Consider the following 19,773-nt stretch of genomic DNA (forward strand, 5'->3'; position numbering starts at 1 on the left):
CCTACTATGCTATTATTATCACAGTCATTGTTGCATATCATCTCTGGCCCTCTGTCTTCACCCGTGTGAAGTGAAGGACTTAGTTCAACATGATGATACTATTAGCCTCAAAAGCAGTTTTATGGTTGCCAATTAATCTGCTGCTCCAGAATCAAAGGGAGTAACAACACTGACACACATGAATACTCTGGGTCCCCAGCAAATCTCTACCATGGTGTTTTATAGCAGAACATTGTCTCTAAAATGCCCATATTCTGTTTTTTTTTTTTCAGACAAGTTATTGGTTTCCAAATCTGTAAATGCTCTATGAGGATCCTTGAGGCAGGGACTGTGTCTTATTGTCCACTATAATCACCAGTGTCAGCTTGATTATGGGAGGTACTCGTGAGATATTGGATGAATGAATGAATGAATGAATGACTATGCAGTTGGTAGCATCTTGCTGCAATGATACACTGGATATTGCAGGCATTGTGTGAATCCTGAAACACTCAGATCGTGTATTGATAAAATATCATATTTCTACATGGGTTGGCCTAAGAGGGTATCTCATGAAGGCCTTCCTTTAAATCTGTCCCTTCTTCTTACTGAGTGCGTATTTTCTGGATTATGAGGATTTGGGTTCTTTAGGAGAAAAGTACCACGTGTGATTGAAGTGGTGAATACTGATGATTTTTCATGGGTGGGATTTGCTAATTAGCCTGGAAAACACTCCCAACAACTCTGAATGATAATCTGAGGATAGGAATTTCATTTCCAAATCCTCCCTTTCTGAGGGATGTTTTCACTAATGAGGAAAGTGTAGGCAGCTGGCACTTCTCAGTCTTTCCTCCCAGATACCATCAATTCAGGAGAAATCAAAATCTTTTCCATTACATTTGAATAAAAAGCAATTTCTTGCCATGCGCAGTAGCACACACCTATAATCCCAGTGAATTGCGGGGGGGGGGGCGAGACAGGAAGATTGCAAGTTTAAGACCACCCTTATCAATCGCAAGACTGTCTCAAAATCAAACATAAAATGGGTTGTGGATATAGCTCAGTGGAAAATCACTCCTGGGTTCAATCCCAGATGATTTTATTTTCACTAAAATCATCCTTTTTTTTTTTCTCTTGCTACAGTGTAAAGTTCAAAGAGGCAGAAGAAGGAAGCAGGGTGAAACAATAATGAGCTTATTGTTGCCTGAAAAATTGAAACTTGAGTACAGTGTATAATTTTCATGAGCCACAAAAGAACATTGGCTTGTGGCATATTGTGGCTGCTCTTCCAGCTTGTTTTTAGATCTAATAGTCTGATGATGGTGGGTAATTGCTCAGGGGTTTTCCTCTCATGGCCCAGTAGCAAGGCTGTGGAGCTTCTCCAGCAGGTTGTCCTAAGACAGATGGCAAAGTGTTGCTTTGCTCTCTGGTGCCATCTGGGTCCAGAGTGGAAGGTGGAAGAAGGAACAGCCTCATCTATAGAGGGTTCTAGTAATGGTTAGGTGCCCTCCACCTGCTCTGTGTGCCTGGGCTTCCTCAACTTTGGTAAGTATTTATCACACAAAAACCTCAAATCACTAGTTAAAATATTTGACCCAATTTTAGAAAAGGTCAGGTGCTTTTATTGAACTTTTTATTCATTCAACAAACACCCTGTGTATCAAGAATTGCCTCGAACAGGAGGATGAGCAAGACCCACCATACTCCCATAATTAAGGTGATAATTGAGGGCTTTTTGTCTTAGGAAAAAAGAGCACTTTGATGGTGTAAAAATCTGTTTGTACCCTTGTTTTCCCATATTTTAGATACATCACTCTGTCCTAATAACCACAGAAACAAGACACTCTGCAGCCCAATTAGAAGTTGAAGTAAATTGGAAGTAACTATCTCAATGAACTTGTTTATTTTCTGGGTGCTGGGTTTCCACATCACGTCATCAACACCAGGTCATATAATAATTATTGCTATTAACTTCATAAAAATCATCTTTTCCAGCCAGATGCAGACATTTTGAAAAGATATAGGATATTGTAAAGTCTTGCAAATAACCCGAGGTAATTCATAACATGATTTGATGATGTAGTGAAGAACAGTGATTTAATTGCTTTTTATCTCACTATCTCACTAGGAAGGAAAGACTAGTCAAATTAGACAGCTGGGGTTTAGTGGCCTGATACTATCTTAATGTAAATTAACAGTAAACATTTAAAAACAACGGAGAAGATATAAACATTTTTTTAACTTGAGTAATTGAATCCTGATTCAAAATGGTATTTAGCACCAGAATGTAATATACTACCTACTGCTCACTCAATTATCTATCATTATCTTTTGAACCCTGTAATTGGACAAACAGGAAACTATTCATAATAATAAGTTTGCTCAAAACCATCAGTTTGCAGGAGTCTGGGGTGCACACTGTAGTCATACTGCTGAAGATGAAACTGCTTACTGTACCCTTTCCATTATTTGTTCCTCTGTTACAACAACATACAGCAACACTGTGCACCTGGGCAATCCAAAGCATCTTACCAAAATTATTGAAAAAAAAAAACGGTCATTTTTCCTGCATTCCATGAGTGGGCAACATAAATCTTATGTGCTGCAAGACAGAGCCGCCATTGAACCTGATCATCCCCTGCCCACTGCGCAGGCACCGAGCTATGCTTAGCACAGAACTCGGTGAACAACTGGCCTTCTGGAATCTTCATTAGATCTCAACACTTAGTTGCTTTATTTATCCTATCACTGGCTTTATTTTTCATTCTTTGGTGGTTATTTTCCTTCTATCCAAACACCAGTTTGCACCGGACTCTTGCACACCTAGGGCTCCTTCTAAGAGATTTAAATTGAAAGGCAGCACAGGCCATTATTGGTCTATTTTCAGTTTTCATTATCAATAAAACAAGAGATCAGCATTTTCATGCTGTGTGCAGCCTTCAGGGAAGTGCAATGTTGCTGTCATTATCTTTAGACCAGGCTGCCGCCTGGCCCCGCTAATGCAGATGAAATGATGAGCCCATCGGAATAAAAATAAAATAATGAAACAACTAGAGTCATAGAATGAGTTGCCGACCGGGTCTGCTGCCTGGCTTCCTGAAAGTGTCCCTTTGAATTTAGTGGAGCCTGGATGGCAAAGACCACGGAACATGACAGAACATAAATTCGCCTCATAATGAGATTAGTAGGCAGGCAAAATAAATGTCCTGCTGTTACATTACAGGCAAGCTTTAATCTGGTGTTTTCCTTGGAAATGATCATTTCTTTTGCAACAGGGGATCCGTGGATACAACTAGCTTAAATCCAACAGATACTGTTTTGCCACATAGTTATTTTTCATCTTCCTCTGTCTTTTTAATAGCAGTTCGGGGGAGGCGTCTAAATGAGTTGTGAGTCTTAAAGACTATTACCAAAGTGAATTATGGGAGTCTGTGTTCATGATCATCAATCGTGTTCCCCAGACTCCCCTTCAAAGACAAATTGTACACGGCTCCTACTCCCCCTTCTGAGCTGGAGCCTTGCTGGGGAGGAGGTGTTGTAACCCCCAGGGTCCTCTCATTTTAGCCTTAAGGATCTAAGGCAGAATAGACTCACTATTGTATTTAGGGCTATTAAAAAAAAAATCTTTACTGCAACTACTATTTAAAACCAGTGGAAACAGGTATCACATAATATAGAGCCTTAAGAAAATGCCCAGATCAGGTGAACCCACATGGTCTCTGAGCAGCTGGATTGCAAGGGACTTCCTTGGTTTGCAGCAGAAGGCAATCTCACCTGGGAGAACAATACCCTCCTCTCATTAAAAATGCAAGATAGCATCTCCTCCTGGATCCTTTCTACAGAACCTGATGCAAGTTCATGGCTGAACTGTGCTTGGTAGTGAGTACATTTAATCAAAGGCTTCTGCTTAATAATCTTGAGTTTTCCCAGCCCTGTGAACTCACCAAACAAATTAAGAGGTCCTTTCAAAAGGAATAAGAGGTCAGACTCTAGATTTAGGAGTATCTGACACTTCTGCATAAATGGCACAGATAATTTGATTTCCCCACATTTTCTTTGGCCCATTCTAAAGTCTCCTTCTTCTCTGTGAAACTGCAGATTATGAGTAGATCATTTCTTAGTACCTCAATTGACATCATTTGACATATATTTTTTCTTAGGCTGGAAAGAAACCATAGAAGTCTTTTACATTTGCATATATGTTTTGCTAATCTTTTCTGTTGTTGTTTTCAATGGACCTTAATTTATTTATGTGCAGTGCTGAGAATCGAACCCATGCTTGCCTCACCCATTAGGCAAGTGTTCTACTGTAAGCTACAATTCCAGCCCCTGTTTTACTGTTTACATGGTGGCTTACAAACATCATTTCACCTAATGATACAATTCCCTGTCTGTAAATGGTGGCTTCCATCTAAAGCCTTAAACTATAAATTGGAAATTTAATGGAGAAATGTCAAAGAATTTAAAGCCAATTCTCCTCCCACTTTCATTATTTTCTCTGTTCTGTTAACTCTCTTCTCATCAGATGCAATAGTTGAAGAAGAGATAGACTAATTTTCCTCTTGGCAGGTGGTCCTGTGTTTACTAGTACTTTATTCCAGCTCACCTTTTTTTATTTCCATAACTTCCATGTTCTACCATGTCTGCCCTCACTCTCCACCACACCTCTGTTTTCTCATTTAAACTACAAGGTATAAATGAATCTACTTTGTCAAGTGCCCAGTGCATCTGGTGTGTATTAGGATTATCTAATGGCCTTCCTGTGCGTTGAACTCAGAGATAGTTTCATGACATCATCTCCCTGAAAGAATTTCTTAGATTTGTTTGCTTACCTCATATAAATGAACTTGTTCTTGGGTTACAGCAAAGATCAATAGCATGTTGTTTTGCACCAGTTTATCAATGAGTTGTCCAATTGTTGGATATTCCTAAAAGGAACATACAGATTTTAAGTATCACCTTGATAAAAGAATATAGAAAAATATTTTACTAAGTTAGACATTTCACTGCTCACAGGTCTTATTATAATATCACTCTATGTAAACAAATATATGATTAGCATTTTTTATTAGTTGCTTCAATAATTGTTTCCTAAATCTTAGGAGTTCAATTAAATCCTAAGAGTCACTTTCTGTTAATGTAGTATATTGTGTACAATTTGCAAGATCACTTCTTACAGCATGTCACATTTTCAAGGTTAGAGACACATTTCTTCTCCTGATGCTACTGGTCAGCAGGTAAGAATGTTTGGGTGGGGAGGGGCAATTAGACTATGATGTATGTGTCTGAGGTGGCTCTTGTGGCTCTGAAACCCTTTCTGGAATTAGATGAGGGTGACATGATGGTTAAGAAAGGAACAGTCTTCTGAGAATGACACACTACATTTCCTACATCTGTCTGATTCGAGACAGGTGTCTTTTTTTTTTTTTTTTACTGGTTCTTGAGTTTGGTATTACTGCCTTTTTAATGTCATCGATGAATTTATAGTATCCTACAGGATAGTTAGAAATACATTGTACTTCTTGTCCATTGACAGATTCTTTCCCAAGTGATATGAGAATGTTAAAAAAAAAGCAGTCATTAATTATCAAATTTGAAGATAAACATTACTTTTTCCAATCTGGAAAACATAAGCACATATGAATCAAAATGTGGATATTGCACAAAGAGACACTCAGATAAGGGAGTAGCTTTGCAGCTAAATAAATTAAGAATGTGTCATTTATGAATGAAGTCAGCCAAAATGGAGGAACACTGAAAATAAGCCCTCCTGTACACTAATTGATGTGTTCTTATATATTTTCTGCACTACTGCAGTATTTTTGTCTGAAGTCATTTTTAGGTACCAATTCAAGTTGAGAGAAAAGTATAGTTTTGCCTAAAATATTCAGGTACATTTCCCAGCTGAAAATTTGGATGTGTATGGGATTTCTTTCACATTTGAATTTTATTAGTAGAGACATAAGACTTGTTCCATTTCTTCTGCTTCTCAACTGCCCAAACCTTAAGCATACCTCACCCTAAAGCCTAAATCCCGCCAGTGCTGGTCCCCCCTTATCTCTACATATTCTTGTGCCTCTCAGCTGCTGTGCATGCAGGAGCCAGGATCACAGCACGTGACCCCCATAGAATTCTGTTTTCTATGTGAATAAGATCTGTTGGTTTAATTTCCACAACTATATTGTTGGTTCAAGGCCAGGAAACACATCTTATTATTTTGTGGCCCCAGGAATCTGGCCCAGTTGTGAGTACCTAGAAAATGCTGAAAGGGCCAGGTGTGGTGGCACATACCTGTAATCCTAGCAACTCAGGAGGGTGAGGCAGGAAGATCACAATTTCAAAGCCAGCCTCAGCAACTTAGTGAGACTGTCTCAGAATAAAGGGTGGGAGTAGGGTGTTGGGGTTGTAGCTAAGTGGTTAAGCACTCCTGGGTTCAATCTCTGATACCAAAAAATAAAAATAAGAGTAAAATTAAAATTTTAAAAAATGCTCAAAGGACCCAGGGTGTGTAAATAGTCCAAGGCTTCTGCACATATGTAGCAGCTTATTCAGCAGGAGTGAATTGAACACATGTTACACAAGAAGGTCATATTAAGCAATGGGGAGCATTTATTTATATGATCTTCCTATTTTCAAGATGTCTATCATGGGACATTTGAAAAGTTGCAAGAAAAAGGTAATGAAAAGGAATTCATTTATCACAGTTTCCTGTCTGAAAATAGTTTCATTGACTAAAAGCAAAACATTGTTATTCTCATATCTATTGTAATATGGAAAGTAAAATTATGTGATACTAGAACATATATATGTATGTATGTATGTATATACGCACATATATATGAATACAACTGATCAAAAGTTATAGACACTCATTCATGTTGAAGTGTAGAAATTTAGGTCAAAGAATGGTACCAAGTGATTTATGAATTATTAGCTTACAGAGAATAGATTTTCCAATTGATATTAGAAAGGTGGACTTTCACTCTCTTCCCATCGTGCCTTTCGTTTATACATCATCTTAGGAAGTGGCTTGATTTTTCTGAATTGTATTTTCTCCTGTGTCCCATGGGGATAATGTGACCTACCTGGGTGGCTGCTTCATAATTCAACTCTATTTCATACATTAGTCAATGCCCTCTGTGTTCCAGGCACTACGCTGCCAGGAAACAGATAATCAACCAGCCGTGGCCCCGGGGATCTATGCAGTAAAGACAGACAGATGTAGGCAAACACATCTCCTCAGAGAGATGTATAAGAAGACATCTATGTATAAGGGTGAAGGGAGAGACTATTGCTCCGGGGCCTCAAGGAAGTCAAAGAGGACTCTCTGGGAGCAGTAATGATTGAGCTGGTTTTAAAGAGCAATTAAGAGTTTCCTGGCAGCCGAGGAGGAAGGGCATCCCAGGTGGAAGGAATAATGTGCACAAACAGCAGCCACATGGTCTGTTCAGGGAAGGTGATTGGATACACAGGGTTCTGTTGAGGGCAGATGAGATCATGTATTCCAAAAAAGCTTTGACCTTGTTTTACAAAGGGTTGATTTTTTTAAAAAAATGGCACCAGCATTTTTTAAATGCCAAAAAGATAGGCCAAATGTTAATATGCATTAACTTTTAGCCTTACCCGACTAGTTGTTTCCCAGGGAACCCTATATCCATCAGAAGCATGGCATGATTTAGGGACAGACGTTCACAGCAATCCCAAGGTGCTACTGTTTGGTCCAGACCTCCCTTTCTAGGGCCATAGTTGAGAACACAGAGAAATTACTGCTTTTGCTAACATCAGGATCTTGGAGAAGTTGGAGAGATTCTGGGATCGCCTGTTATAGCATATCCAAACTTCTCAGATGTCCCCACAACTCAGACATACTCCAGGAAACCTCTAATGATGGTGAGGATTGAGAGGGGACAGTTTGCTAATCTCAGATCAGGAAATGTGCACTGCTTTCTCAAGCATGAGCTATTTTGTGTTGTGTTACAGCAGTTGTTGCTTCCTTCGCCTGCTTGTGGCCCTGACAACAGCACAGAGTGTGGGTTACACACCAAGACAGTTGACATGGAGTATTCGTTCTTGTTGTCCAGGTGACAGAGCCCGTCATTGGGAATGACGATGCCTGCCAGTTTGCTGTCCATCCCAAAGTGCGAATCGGCATCACTCACAAAGACCAGAAGATGGAGGGAGTCATTCCGCCAGCCGATCTTTTCCTAGAGTGATAAAGAAATATTCAGGTTGTGTTGGAACGAGGCAGGCACCTATTGAATGTGGATCAGTTCTGCTCAGACACATTTGGATTATTAAAAAAATATATATTGTTGGTCTATCTAATTTATCCGCTTTCATCTATTGTGAATTGATAATATAGGAAATACATAAAATTCTGTGGCATTTGCTTTTTCCTGGACAACATTTTCAGATGATTTATGCTTCAGAAAAAAATAGCTCCATGATGATTAGGATTCAGTTGATCTTGATGTTTACATACTTAATTATTTTTGCTGTCCAACTTTCAATGAGCCAGAAAAATGAGGGGAGGCAGTAGGGGAGGTCATAGATAATTCCAAATCCAAGCTCAAGCAAAGTGAGTCAAAATGCAATAAAAAATGGTGCAAAGTAAGCCTGTTGTATTAAAATGTCATGCAACACTTAGGTATATATATCTCTTTCTAATGATGTCATCTAAAGATTATAGAACTAATAATACAAATAGAAGAATTGCTCATCGAAGGTGGGCTCAAGGTCCTGCTGCTGCGGTTGTCCACATGGAGTCTGTATCTTAGCAGAGCTTTCGCCTTTAAAGCGTATCAGGCTAGGAACTAGTTAGGCAAAAAAACTCATCCTACCTGTTCCAGCCTATTCCTGCTTATCCTTTTCCTCTTCCTCTAATTCCTTGGCCCTCCCACCTTCTAGAAGCTTCAGGCCTGCCCATTTCTGCTATTTCCCACGAAGGGCTGTTGTCTCAAGACAGACACCCACTCTCATGAATATGTGTCAGTCAATTAGAGAGGAGCAACGATCCTAGCATGTCCTAGAGACAGAATGGCTTCTAAGGCTTATTCTGTTTTCAAGAACAATAGATAGCTGATCTTAAGTATAAGTATATACTGATTCAGGGCATTTTTACTTTTTTCATTAATGTTCTGCTTTTGATTGTTTTTTTTTTTTTTAACCATAGTTATTCCAAAACTAAATTCACCTGACCTAGGTCTTTAAAATACACTAGATTTTTAAAACAAGACTATTGTTCCAACCAAAATTTCCTCAAAGCTACTATCATTTTCTTTGATTATTCAAATATTAGGTGTATAAAACAGTCCCCATTTAAACATGATTGAATTTAAAATTTTACAGAAATTCTGTATCTTCAGCATCAACTGTAGAAATATGGTGAATAAAGGAAAAAAAAGTATATAAATTTTCTAAAGTTGGTTTGTTAATAAGAGATGAAATTCATGCTAACGGAATGAAATGTGATCTCCTTGGCACACACAGCATACCTTACACACAGCTGCTTGCATAATTGCATCAAATCCACCTTCGGGTGTGTCGATATTAGCAGAAATTTTCTGATTCTTCACAATTTCATTGAATCTTTCAGCATCATTTGTCAGTGGCAAAATGTGCTTGAATCCAAATGTAGGTAGGCAGAAGTAGGGTATACTACTGCAAAAGTAAGGTGCAAAAATATTTTTGAAATATGATGCAACACACAGTTAATGGATCTGAGATCCTAGCAATAGTTCTTCAAATAAAGATTCGTTTTTCTACCGGGCCTAACTCTATAATCTGGCTGTGAATCTCAGGATTAAGGTCATTGTCATCATCTCTGCCCATCCCTTCCATGTTGACTATATTAGCTAATATTATTAGCCAATGCTTATTTAGAGATATGAGTTTGAGTCATTCACTGACTCAAACTCATAGAACAGATAATCAAGTGATCAAACTTCCCATTCCAGTGTGTGTAATCACCATTTTCTATTACCTCCCATCTAAAATCCACCATTAAGTTTACCTGATGACAATTTCTGTGTATTCTGATATCTCAAGCTGTCATCAAGTAGGAGTCATCTCATAGCAAGACAAGACAGGAACTTGTCTTCTTCCTCTGCTCTCTTTAATATTCCCAGCTCTGCCTACCAAGGGCTCAGAAATCATAGTAGGTGGTGGGACTGCAAATTGGTGCAACCTCTCTGGAAAGCAGTATGGAGATTCCTCAGAAAACTTGGAATGGAACCACCATTTGAGCCAGTTATCCAACTCCTTGGTATTTATCAAAGGACTTAAAATCAGCATACTATCGTGACATGGCCACATTAATGTTTATAGCAGTTTAATTCACAATAACTAAACTATGGAACCAAACTAGGTGCCCTTCAACAGATGAATGGATAAAGAAAATGTGGTGTATATATACATGATGGAATATTACTTGGCCATAAAGAAAAATGAAGTTATGATATTTGCCGGTAAATGGATGGAACTGGATACTATCATGCTAAGTGAAATAAGTCAATCCCCCAAAACCATAGGCCAAATGTTCTTTCTGATATGTGGATGCTAACACACAATAAGTGGGGGGATGGTGGTGAAGAACAGAAGTACTTTGGATTAGACAAGGGGGAATAAAGGGAAAGGCAGGGGAATGGGAATAGTAAAGATAGTAGAATGAATCAGACATAACTTTCTTATGTTCACATATAAATATGTGACCAGTGTAACTGCACATCATGTACAACCACAAGAATGGGAAGTTATACTCCATGTATGTGTAATATGTCAAAATACATTCTGCTGTCATGTATAACTAAAAAGAACAAATAAAGTATTTTTTTAAAGATATTATTGAAGGTTGAAAAAAAAAACATAGCAGGGCCTAACTTCTAGAGTCCAACTCTACCATGCTTGAATACATTGTTGGGGACCAGCCTGGGAATAAAACCCCCACTTATATCATGGTAGGATGAAATCTGCTCCTAATAGTAGAACATAAAGAGATGATCATGAGTTCAGCTACATCTTATCCTAAAAGTCAGTTACTAGCTGTGCCCGAAACCTTGAGCAAGTTATTTAACCCTTCTGAGCTTTGAGGTTTCCTCTATAAAAACAGGATAATGGTATTGAGCAGAGGTTCTCAAAGTGAGATTCCTGGTACAGCAGCATGGGCATCACATGGAAAATGTTAGAAATGCAAAATCTGGAGCACTAGTTCAGACCTCCTGCCTTAGAAATGCCAGGAATATGCTCAGCAACACGTACTGTACCAAGCCTTTCCGACACATGCTAAAGTTTGACAACCATTGGCACAGAAGCACAGAGACAGAAAGGAGTAGCCTCCAATGAGGGTGTGGTGCGCTGCCTGGGAGCCCTGGTTGATTCCTGTGGAGCACACGCAGGGCCTGGGCTTGAGCTCACAGGTGCGGCAGGCTTTCTTGTCAGCACTTAGAGAGCAGGTGCATCTTTCAGGGTCAGACTCCTGTTACCAAGTTCATCTGCCCACACATCCTCATCATTTGTGATTTTTCACCTACTTACTAAGATTTATCTTTAGTAAATCAATACATAATTTTCTTCATCATTTATAGATATACACAGAGAAGAAAAAAAAAGTGAGTTTCCCGATGTGCCCATTACCTGCTGAGGTAGAACAAGATGATGTTTTGCTTTCTCGCGTCATCTCTCACAGTGTAAATAACGTGTGTCTTTTTATGGTCTATTTAGTGCCAGGGCTTTGTGTGTATGTGCATATATTCGTTTTATTGATAATTTCTTTGTTTAAAATGGTCCCCAAGTCTGGAACGAAGGCTTACTGTCTAGTGTTCCTGAGTGCTAAAAGGCTGTGATGTGCCTCATGTAGGAAATATGAACTTCGTTCAAGTATTAGTTTTTAGTATTATTGTCTGAGCAGTCAATAGTAATGAATCAACACTATCTATTAAGCAAGGTGTTTTTAAATATAAACCCACACAAAACAATGTTATATATTGGTCAGTTGATTAAACTTATAACTAGAGGCTCACAGGATCCTAACCTGTTTTTCCCTTTGGAACAATGTTCAGTATTAGATAACTCAGTGCCTGAGACAAGTTTATAGAATAACTACCATAAGTGATGAGAATCGAATGTGCATTCAAATCAGAATGGCTGTGGATTCTTTTATACTGAGTAGTAAAGCTCTCATGGGGACCACCAAGTTGGTGTCCATGAGGGAAGTGATTTTCTTCCTGTCAGTAGACTTTCAAGGAAAGAGGTCAGAATCCATTGTTTCCTGACGTTTCAGAACACTGAATGGCACAGCCTGAGCTGTCCTAAGATGGCCATCTCAAGAAGAGATGCTCTTGACTACATCTGGTCCCTCCCTCATCTGTGGTCAACCTCCTCACCTAACAAATGTTTCATAAGTCCTTTTAGTCAATGGGGCTGGAAACTCTGGAAGTGACTTGGCTGAGGTTCTTGGATGCCTATGTCTTCTGTGACCCTTCTTTTTCTATCTTCCCCCAACCCACCAGGACCATCTATTATTTTAGCGCTACCAACACAGCTGGTCTGGTGGTTTAGGAGCCAGTCTGTTTTTTCCAGGCCACTGTTTATATTTCTTTCTGATTCATTACATTTCACCTTAACTCCCAGAAGTTAATCTTATTCCCTTTTTTAAAAATATCATGTATCAGGTTTCTCTGAAATTCTGAAGTCTTGCCCACTGATAGTATCTACCTAGAAGGGTTGTTATGAGGCTTGAAGAAACAAAATATGCAGAGAACACTGCACAATGAGCTTTTTGGGGTTGGGGCTTCACAAACATTAGTGTTTTCTTACATCAATCACATAGAGATTAGCACAGACCTCAGGACAATAATGAATGGATTTGGCTAATGATATCTCTAGAATAGTGTTTTTTCCTGATTAAAAATAAATGCATTTTTTGTTCATTGAAAAAAAATGAGGTTTTATATGAAAGTGTGAAGAAGAAATTTTAAAAAGTTGCAATGCCTATGAGATATATCAGAGTTCAATCATTCCTCTTGCAGAGAATTTATTTTGAAATCTTTTGTTAATTAGATAATATGGTGATCCCTTTTCATATATTTTTGCAAACTAGTCTGTATCTTTGCTTAGAATAAATTTTTTGATAGGGAATTGCTGGGTTATCTTTTGGCCCTTATTTGCAAACTCTTTTCAGATAAGTTTGTATCAGCTGTCATTTCTGATAATTGTATGTGAGGCTGTACCGTTCAACAAAACAAAATAGCCGATTAGCTAAAGTGAAATCTGAATTTTATTTTTAACTTTCATTTTATTAGTAATGAGACTGATCCACTTGTCTATATTTATTGACATTTTGTATTTATTCTTTTACCAATTTGCTGGTTTATACCCTTTGTTTATTTTCTTATTGGTATATTTTTTATTTTCCAATTTAATTTGAAGAACTCTCTGAAAAACATTAACCTTTTGTCTTTGATGTTTTTGATACATACCTTAAAACTTTTTATTAAAGTCAAATTTTTCCTCACCCACCCTCAAATATGAGACGTATTTTAAAGTGTGATATGAGGAAGAGCTCTAAATTTTTTTCCGATTGGTTAATGATGATAATTGAGCATGTATCGGTCATAATTACTCCCATAATGATTAGAGTAGCTCTGAGGTGATAGAAAATTCATTAAAATTAGAATAAAAGACCGAACAGTTTATCCTGGGGCAAGTTAATTAACATTGCTGGGCCTCAGTGCCCTTATCCATAAAATGGGTATGATAACATCTACTTCATGAAGTTGCTATGACGTTTATTTCAGATAAAAAGCATGTAGCTGTATTTGTCATTCCATTGTCCCTGGGACCTAACTATTCTTGGAAATTTTTTGTTTAATCTTTCACTTGGGGCTGTTGATTCACCCTGTACCAAAAGATGTTGGAGCATCTCCTAGAACCAAAGAACTGGCAGTCCTACCTTCCTGCGAGAAAATCGCATCTTTGTTGGTTAAAATTATGTCCCAAGCAGATAATTCCAAATTATCAGAAGTCCATGCTTTTGAAAAGTGAATGAAATCTTAATGTAACTCACTGAGCAGATTCATGTGATGGAAGAACATGTGGCAAAAGCAAAGCAGAGCATTAGAGGGGAGTTGCCCTTGGAATTGGAACTGAAACCCTTATTTGGACTAGAATAACTCTAATGAATGCTCACATTTGGATGTTGCTTTCTGAGTATAGCAAGTATAGAGAGTAGGAATCTCTTACCAATGGAGGATTTTGAGTTCCTAGACAACAACGAATTACATTTAAAATGTAGGATAATTGAGAAACACAATATAAAGAAGTACTACTTACATATTTTGTTAAATTTAAAATAAATATTGATAAAATATATCAAAGTGCATAAGTGCATTCTACTGTCATGTATAACTAATTAAAACAAATTTAAAAATTAAATAAGTAAATATTTTTTTAAAAAGACTATAATGATATATACTAAAAGATTAACATCATCTTTTTCTTAAGGTTAGAACTTATTTTGATTTTCTTTTTGTGTCACATGAACTTATTAACTTTGCAATAAGAAAGTGTACATTCTATACTCAAATATGCTTTTGTGTATGTATATATATAGGAAATCCATTTAAGCATTCCATGGCTCTGTCTCCTCTTTTGTAAAACTACAATGAATTATTCACCATTGAAGACAAATTTGAGATTAAAAAATCATAACATAGTGTATGCAGATTGATGTTAAGAAGAAATTCTTCAAAATGTTTGATGGAGAGAAAAATTTAATTTTTGTGCTACTAAGTATTTTAAAATATACATTATGACTCACTTATAAATATGAAATGAAGAAAACTTTTCTTTTATTCTGTATCTTAGACAACAGCAAAGAGAACTCTTTCAAAACTGTAAGCTGCTTTAGCCTTCTTACAGGGTAAAATGAATTTTTAGTGCTTCAGCTTTCTTACAATAAAATGAATTTTTAGTGACTCTCCTTCCAATAAAAATAAAAAATACTCCAAAAGCCATTAGAAATTAGATTTAAAAGGTAGCATTTTGTCGAGTGTGATGATGCACACCTGTAATCCCAGCGGCTGGGGAGGCTGAGGCAGGAGAATCGCGAGTTCAAAGCCAGCCTCAGGAAAAGTGAAGTGCTAAGCAACTCAGTGAGACCCTATCTCTAAATAAAATACAAAATAGGGCTGGAGATGTGGTTCAAAGGTCGAGTGTCTGTGAGTTCAATCCCTAGTAGCATTTTTTTTCTTTCTTTACAGTGTTGGGGATTGAACCCCAGGCTTCACACTTGCTTGACAAGTGCTCTACCACTGAGCTACATCGCCAGTCCTAAAAGGGTTTGTGAAGAATGGTGCATAGATTCTGGGGTTCCTGAGACATTCCAGAGGGCTTTTAGGGTCACACTGTTTTCACAGTGTGCAAATATGTCATTTGCCTTTTTTATTGTCCTGACAGGAGCTCTGATGATGGGAAAGCATAGTCAACTGCTGGTGCCTCAACCCATGTCCAAACAGTGGCATCAACTTTACTAGTAGTTCTAATATATATATATTACCAGCAAGCACTCATGATAATAATAAAAGCTATACTAGTTTCACTTGACTGTCCTTGCAAAATCACAAGAATCTATAAAAATCAGACTAGAATAAATGGGAAAATTTATTAAGGTTACATAAGTTAATGTGAAAAATCAATTGTATTTCTATAAATCACCAGCACACCATTGAAAAAGGAACTTAAAAAAATACTCCTGGGGACTGGGTACCATGGTGCATGCCTAAAACCCAAGCTACTTGGGAGGTTGAGGCAGGAGGATTGCAAGTTCAAGGCTGACCTCCACAGTTTAGCAAGAACCTGTCTCAAAGTAAAATTTTAAAAAAGGGCTGAGTATGTAGCTCAGTCGTAGAGTTCCCCTGGGTTCAATCTTTACCATTGCAAAAAACAAACAAATAAAACCCTAGGAATAGATAAAGCAACAACAATAAAAAAAATCTCTACCCTGAAATTAACAAAGTAAAGATATGTCATATGAAGTGACTGGTAGATTCAATATGTTTACCATGTCCAACCTCTTCAAATTGATCTATGGTTTTAATACATTTTCAGTCAAAATCTCAGCATATTTTTTGAAGAATTGATTCTAAAATTTATATGGAAATGAAAAGGATCTAGGATAGCCAAAAATAAGAGAATGAAGTTGGAGGACTTACAATCCTGATTTTAAAGACTTCATAAGGCAAGAGAGTGAGGCATTAATGTTACATGGGTATAATCAATGGAACAATGAAAGAGAATATGTCTGGAATTAGATGCACACATATATAGTCAACTGCTTTTAAACAAAGACAACAAGAATAATTTGATGTGGAAAGGCAAATTTTGGATCAACTGAATATCTGTTTGGAAACAAAAGATGAACTTAGAACTTTTATTCTCATTCCCAATGCAAAAACTCATTTGTAATCATAAATTTCCTAAATGTAAATACTTTAACCATAAATCTAGAGAAAAGAGAAAAGAAGTCTTTGCAACCTTAGAGTAGGCAAAACTCTCTTGGGACAAAATATATACCAATCACAAAATTAAAAGTTGATAAATTGGACTTCATCAAAATTAAATACTTTTTTTCTTACTAAAACCATTGTTGGACAAGTAAATACACAAGCCACAACTGGGAGAAAATATTTGCAAAGCATATGTTTGACAAAGACAAAGAACCTGCATCCAGAATATATAAAGAACGCTTACAACACAATTTTAAGAAGACAATCTAATTTTTAAAAATGGGCAAAGGATATGAAGAGATGCTTCACACAATACAAAATGAGACTGCAAAATGAAAAGGTATTCAACATCATTTGTCACAAAGGAAACTCCAATTAAAGCTACAGTGAGATACCACCACATGCCTATTAAAATGGCTAAAATTAAAACGACTAATTCTTTTCCTGAGACTAAAACATTTAGTGAATGTAAAAGTGAGCATTTGTGCTAACACTAAGTGTTAGCATGGATGTGGATTATCTGGGGCCCTCTCACATTGCTTATGGAAATGAAAAGGAGTATATCTACTGCAGAAAGCTCTTTGGTAGTTTCTTTAAAAATGAAGAGTACATTTAAACAATTCAGCAATTCCAGTCTAGGTATCCATCTAAGAGAAATAAAAACAGACATCCATGCACAGATGTATATGCAAATGATCATAGCAGCATTTTTCATGACAGCCAAGAAATAACACAACTCAAATGTCCATCAATGGAAGAAGGAATAAATAAAATGTAGCAAATCCATTAATGGACTACCTATTAAAACAAAAAGGAACAAATTTCCAGTATACACAAGATCATTATTAAATCTCAAAACATTACACTGAGCAAAAGAAGCAAGATACAAAGGTGTATACTATTTTATTTTAGCTGTATGAAATCCAAGAATAGGCAAAACCAATCTAAACTATAGAAATCACAACGTGAGCACCTCTGAGGAAGTAGAAATGACTGGAAGGAGGCATGAGGAGACTTTCTGAGGTGATGAATATACCTATATCATGTTTTGGGTGTTGATTATATGGTATATTCAATTATTAAGAGTCTTCAAACAGTATTTTTGATGTGCGAATTTCAAGTGCATGCCAATTATACTTTAAGAGGGTCAGATAGTGCCCTTAACTAATCTGCCCCACTTTTCTTCCTTTCTTTCTGCCTGGAGTGAAGAAATTATGCTTAATACCCTAGCAGCCTCTTGGACCATGAAGACAAAACCCAAGTGCTAAAGATGGTGGAGCAAAAAAACACAGAAATTGTGGATTTCTGGTGTTTGTGGAACTGTCACCCAAGCCCTGACTTCACTTTGTGTAAAAGAGAGAAAAAAACTCTCTCCTTTTAAAGCCACAGTTTCTGATACTCTTAACCAAACACAATTCCTAAGAGTTATAATCAGTGATAAATTACTTTCACAGTTAAATAATTTTTACCTATGTTAGATTATAGTTGAGAAGTGCACTGATGTGTTTTTAAATACGAGAAGCTGTTTGTCTTTTATAGGGATTGCTTGCTCTGGTGTATACGAATATTAAAAATTAACATTTTTTAAATGATTACATATATACTAAATGCATAGTAATAAAGGGCTTGGTTTTGGATCAAACCAGATCTTGGTATACTTATTAGTCATGTGCCCTTGGGCAAATTATTAACCACGCAGAGCCTCTGTTACTTCCTCTGAATATAGGGCTAATGAAACCTGCCTTAACCTGCTGTCATTATTGAGACTGAATAAGGTCATGTATGTAAAGCCTTCAGTGCAGGGTCTGGCCCAGAGCAGATGGTGGCTCTTTCTCAATAGAAGGGTATTAAATAATTTGATTTTGAACATGTCATTGGCTGCACAGGTAAGCCATCACAAAGCTATTTGTCCTTGGCCATCCTGCATAAGACATGGTTTTAATAGCTGATTATAACACTTTATAATGGAGTCACTGACTCATTTCCTGTGAATTTAGTAGCAGTGATGGCTGCAAAGGCCTTCTCCAAACAATGAGAGAAACCCACATTTCCCAAAGTACGTCAGAAGAAGCCGCAAAAAATTATTATTTTGACAGAAGTCATTGCAGTAGAAAAAGACTCAAAACGAATAGAGGTTACTGTCAGACAGCTTCAGTGGTGGTCATTGGGGATTGAAGGTCTCCCAAGGGCAGGGAGGGGGATAAAATCCAATGGAATAGCCCCCTTTGTCCACAGAACACAAACCTCCCTGGCCACGCCCCCCATCGCTGGAGGCAGATGCTTTGCAGAGGCTGGAAGGCTAAAACTATGCATTTAAGATTCTCGGAGGCTGCGAGCAACTTGGGCATCTGAGAGAACTGTGAGATCAGACAGCCAGATAGAAATGCCAGGGAGTTAGCAAGTTCCTGGCAAGTGCGGCTCAGGGAGGGCAGCGGGGTATCTCTGTGGAAATCAGTGCACAGAGATGCCAGAGAATCACTTACCTGCAAGGGTTGGCAATTTCCTCTGGCGTTGTTTTCATAAAAGGGGAGACGGGTTTTTCCACAAAAGAGCCGAAGCCCAGTCTAAAGTTGCTGGTTAATTTAGACATCTCCTTGGAAAGCAGGGAGCCCAGCTCTTTGATTGTGTTGAGGTCATCGTCCATGGAGGCGGAGAGATCCATGAGGTAATACAGGTCCACAGGGTAATCCTCGGTCTGGCGGACATGCACTTGCAATGTCTGTTCACCACCTGCAGAGCCCCACAGGGAAAGCAAATTCATAAAACACAGGAAGGTTTATTTGCAACTGGCCAATCTCCCCGCCAGCTAGCTATTTCTTTCCATTAAGAACTTACTGAAGATACATACCATGTGATGTACTAAGTGGTAGAGTTTATAAATGAGTAAGCCCACAAACATCTTTCAGCACTGAGTTTATAAGTACTGAAGAAATATAAGTTAGGATATTTTATATCTCCTGGGAAGAATTAGCATCCATTTAGATGAAAGATAAGCTGAACTTTTTTGTGTGTGGTTTTAGAACAGGTGAACAAAATAAAGGAGAGTTTCAAACTACATTTCAACTCTTGAAGAAATGTGAGGCAAATCTAAGCAACATTTGAGTAATTCAAATGGTTACTATTAGAAAAGACTTCTTCAGTAACACATTTGGAGTAGAAGTGGCCAATGTGAACAAAGAAAAATGTGAGCCCCGAAACTTCATATTTCCTTAAAATGGGCAATTGGAGGCAGAATAATCAATGATCTGTGACATGTAGCATCCATATTAAAGCAATAGCAATATTACACACA

General features: G+C 37.6%; 1 protein-coding gene across 4 annotated transcripts in view; it reads right to left on the reverse strand.

Annotated features, from left to right (window-relative positions):
- Nucleotides 1–19,773, reverse strand: part of Itgb6 (integrin subunit beta 6) — a 119,760-nt gene that overhangs the window by 44,647 nt on the left and 55,340 nt on the right. For all 4 annotated transcript variants that reach the window (XM_026393078.2, XM_026393079.2, XM_026393074.2 and 1 more), the window contains 4 exons: nucleotides 18,965–19,211; nucleotides 9,474–9,639; nucleotides 8,022–8,183; nucleotides 4,812–4,907 (listed from right to left, as the gene is read on the reverse strand). In XM_026393078.2, coding sequence (XP_026248863.2) covers nucleotides 4,812–4,907; nucleotides 8,022–8,183; nucleotides 9,474–9,639; nucleotides 18,965–19,211 — 671 coding nt within the window. The remainder of the gene's footprint in view (nucleotides 1–4,811; nucleotides 4,908–8,021; nucleotides 8,184–9,473; nucleotides 9,640–18,964; nucleotides 19,212–19,773) is intronic.

This window comes from Urocitellus parryii, chromosome 1 (assembly GCF_045843805.1).
Source record: "Urocitellus parryii isolate mUroPar1 chromosome 1, mUroPar1.hap1, whole genome shotgun sequence".
NCBI classification, from domain to species: domain Eukaryota; kingdom Metazoa; phylum Chordata; class Mammalia; order Rodentia; family Sciuridae; genus Urocitellus; species Urocitellus parryii.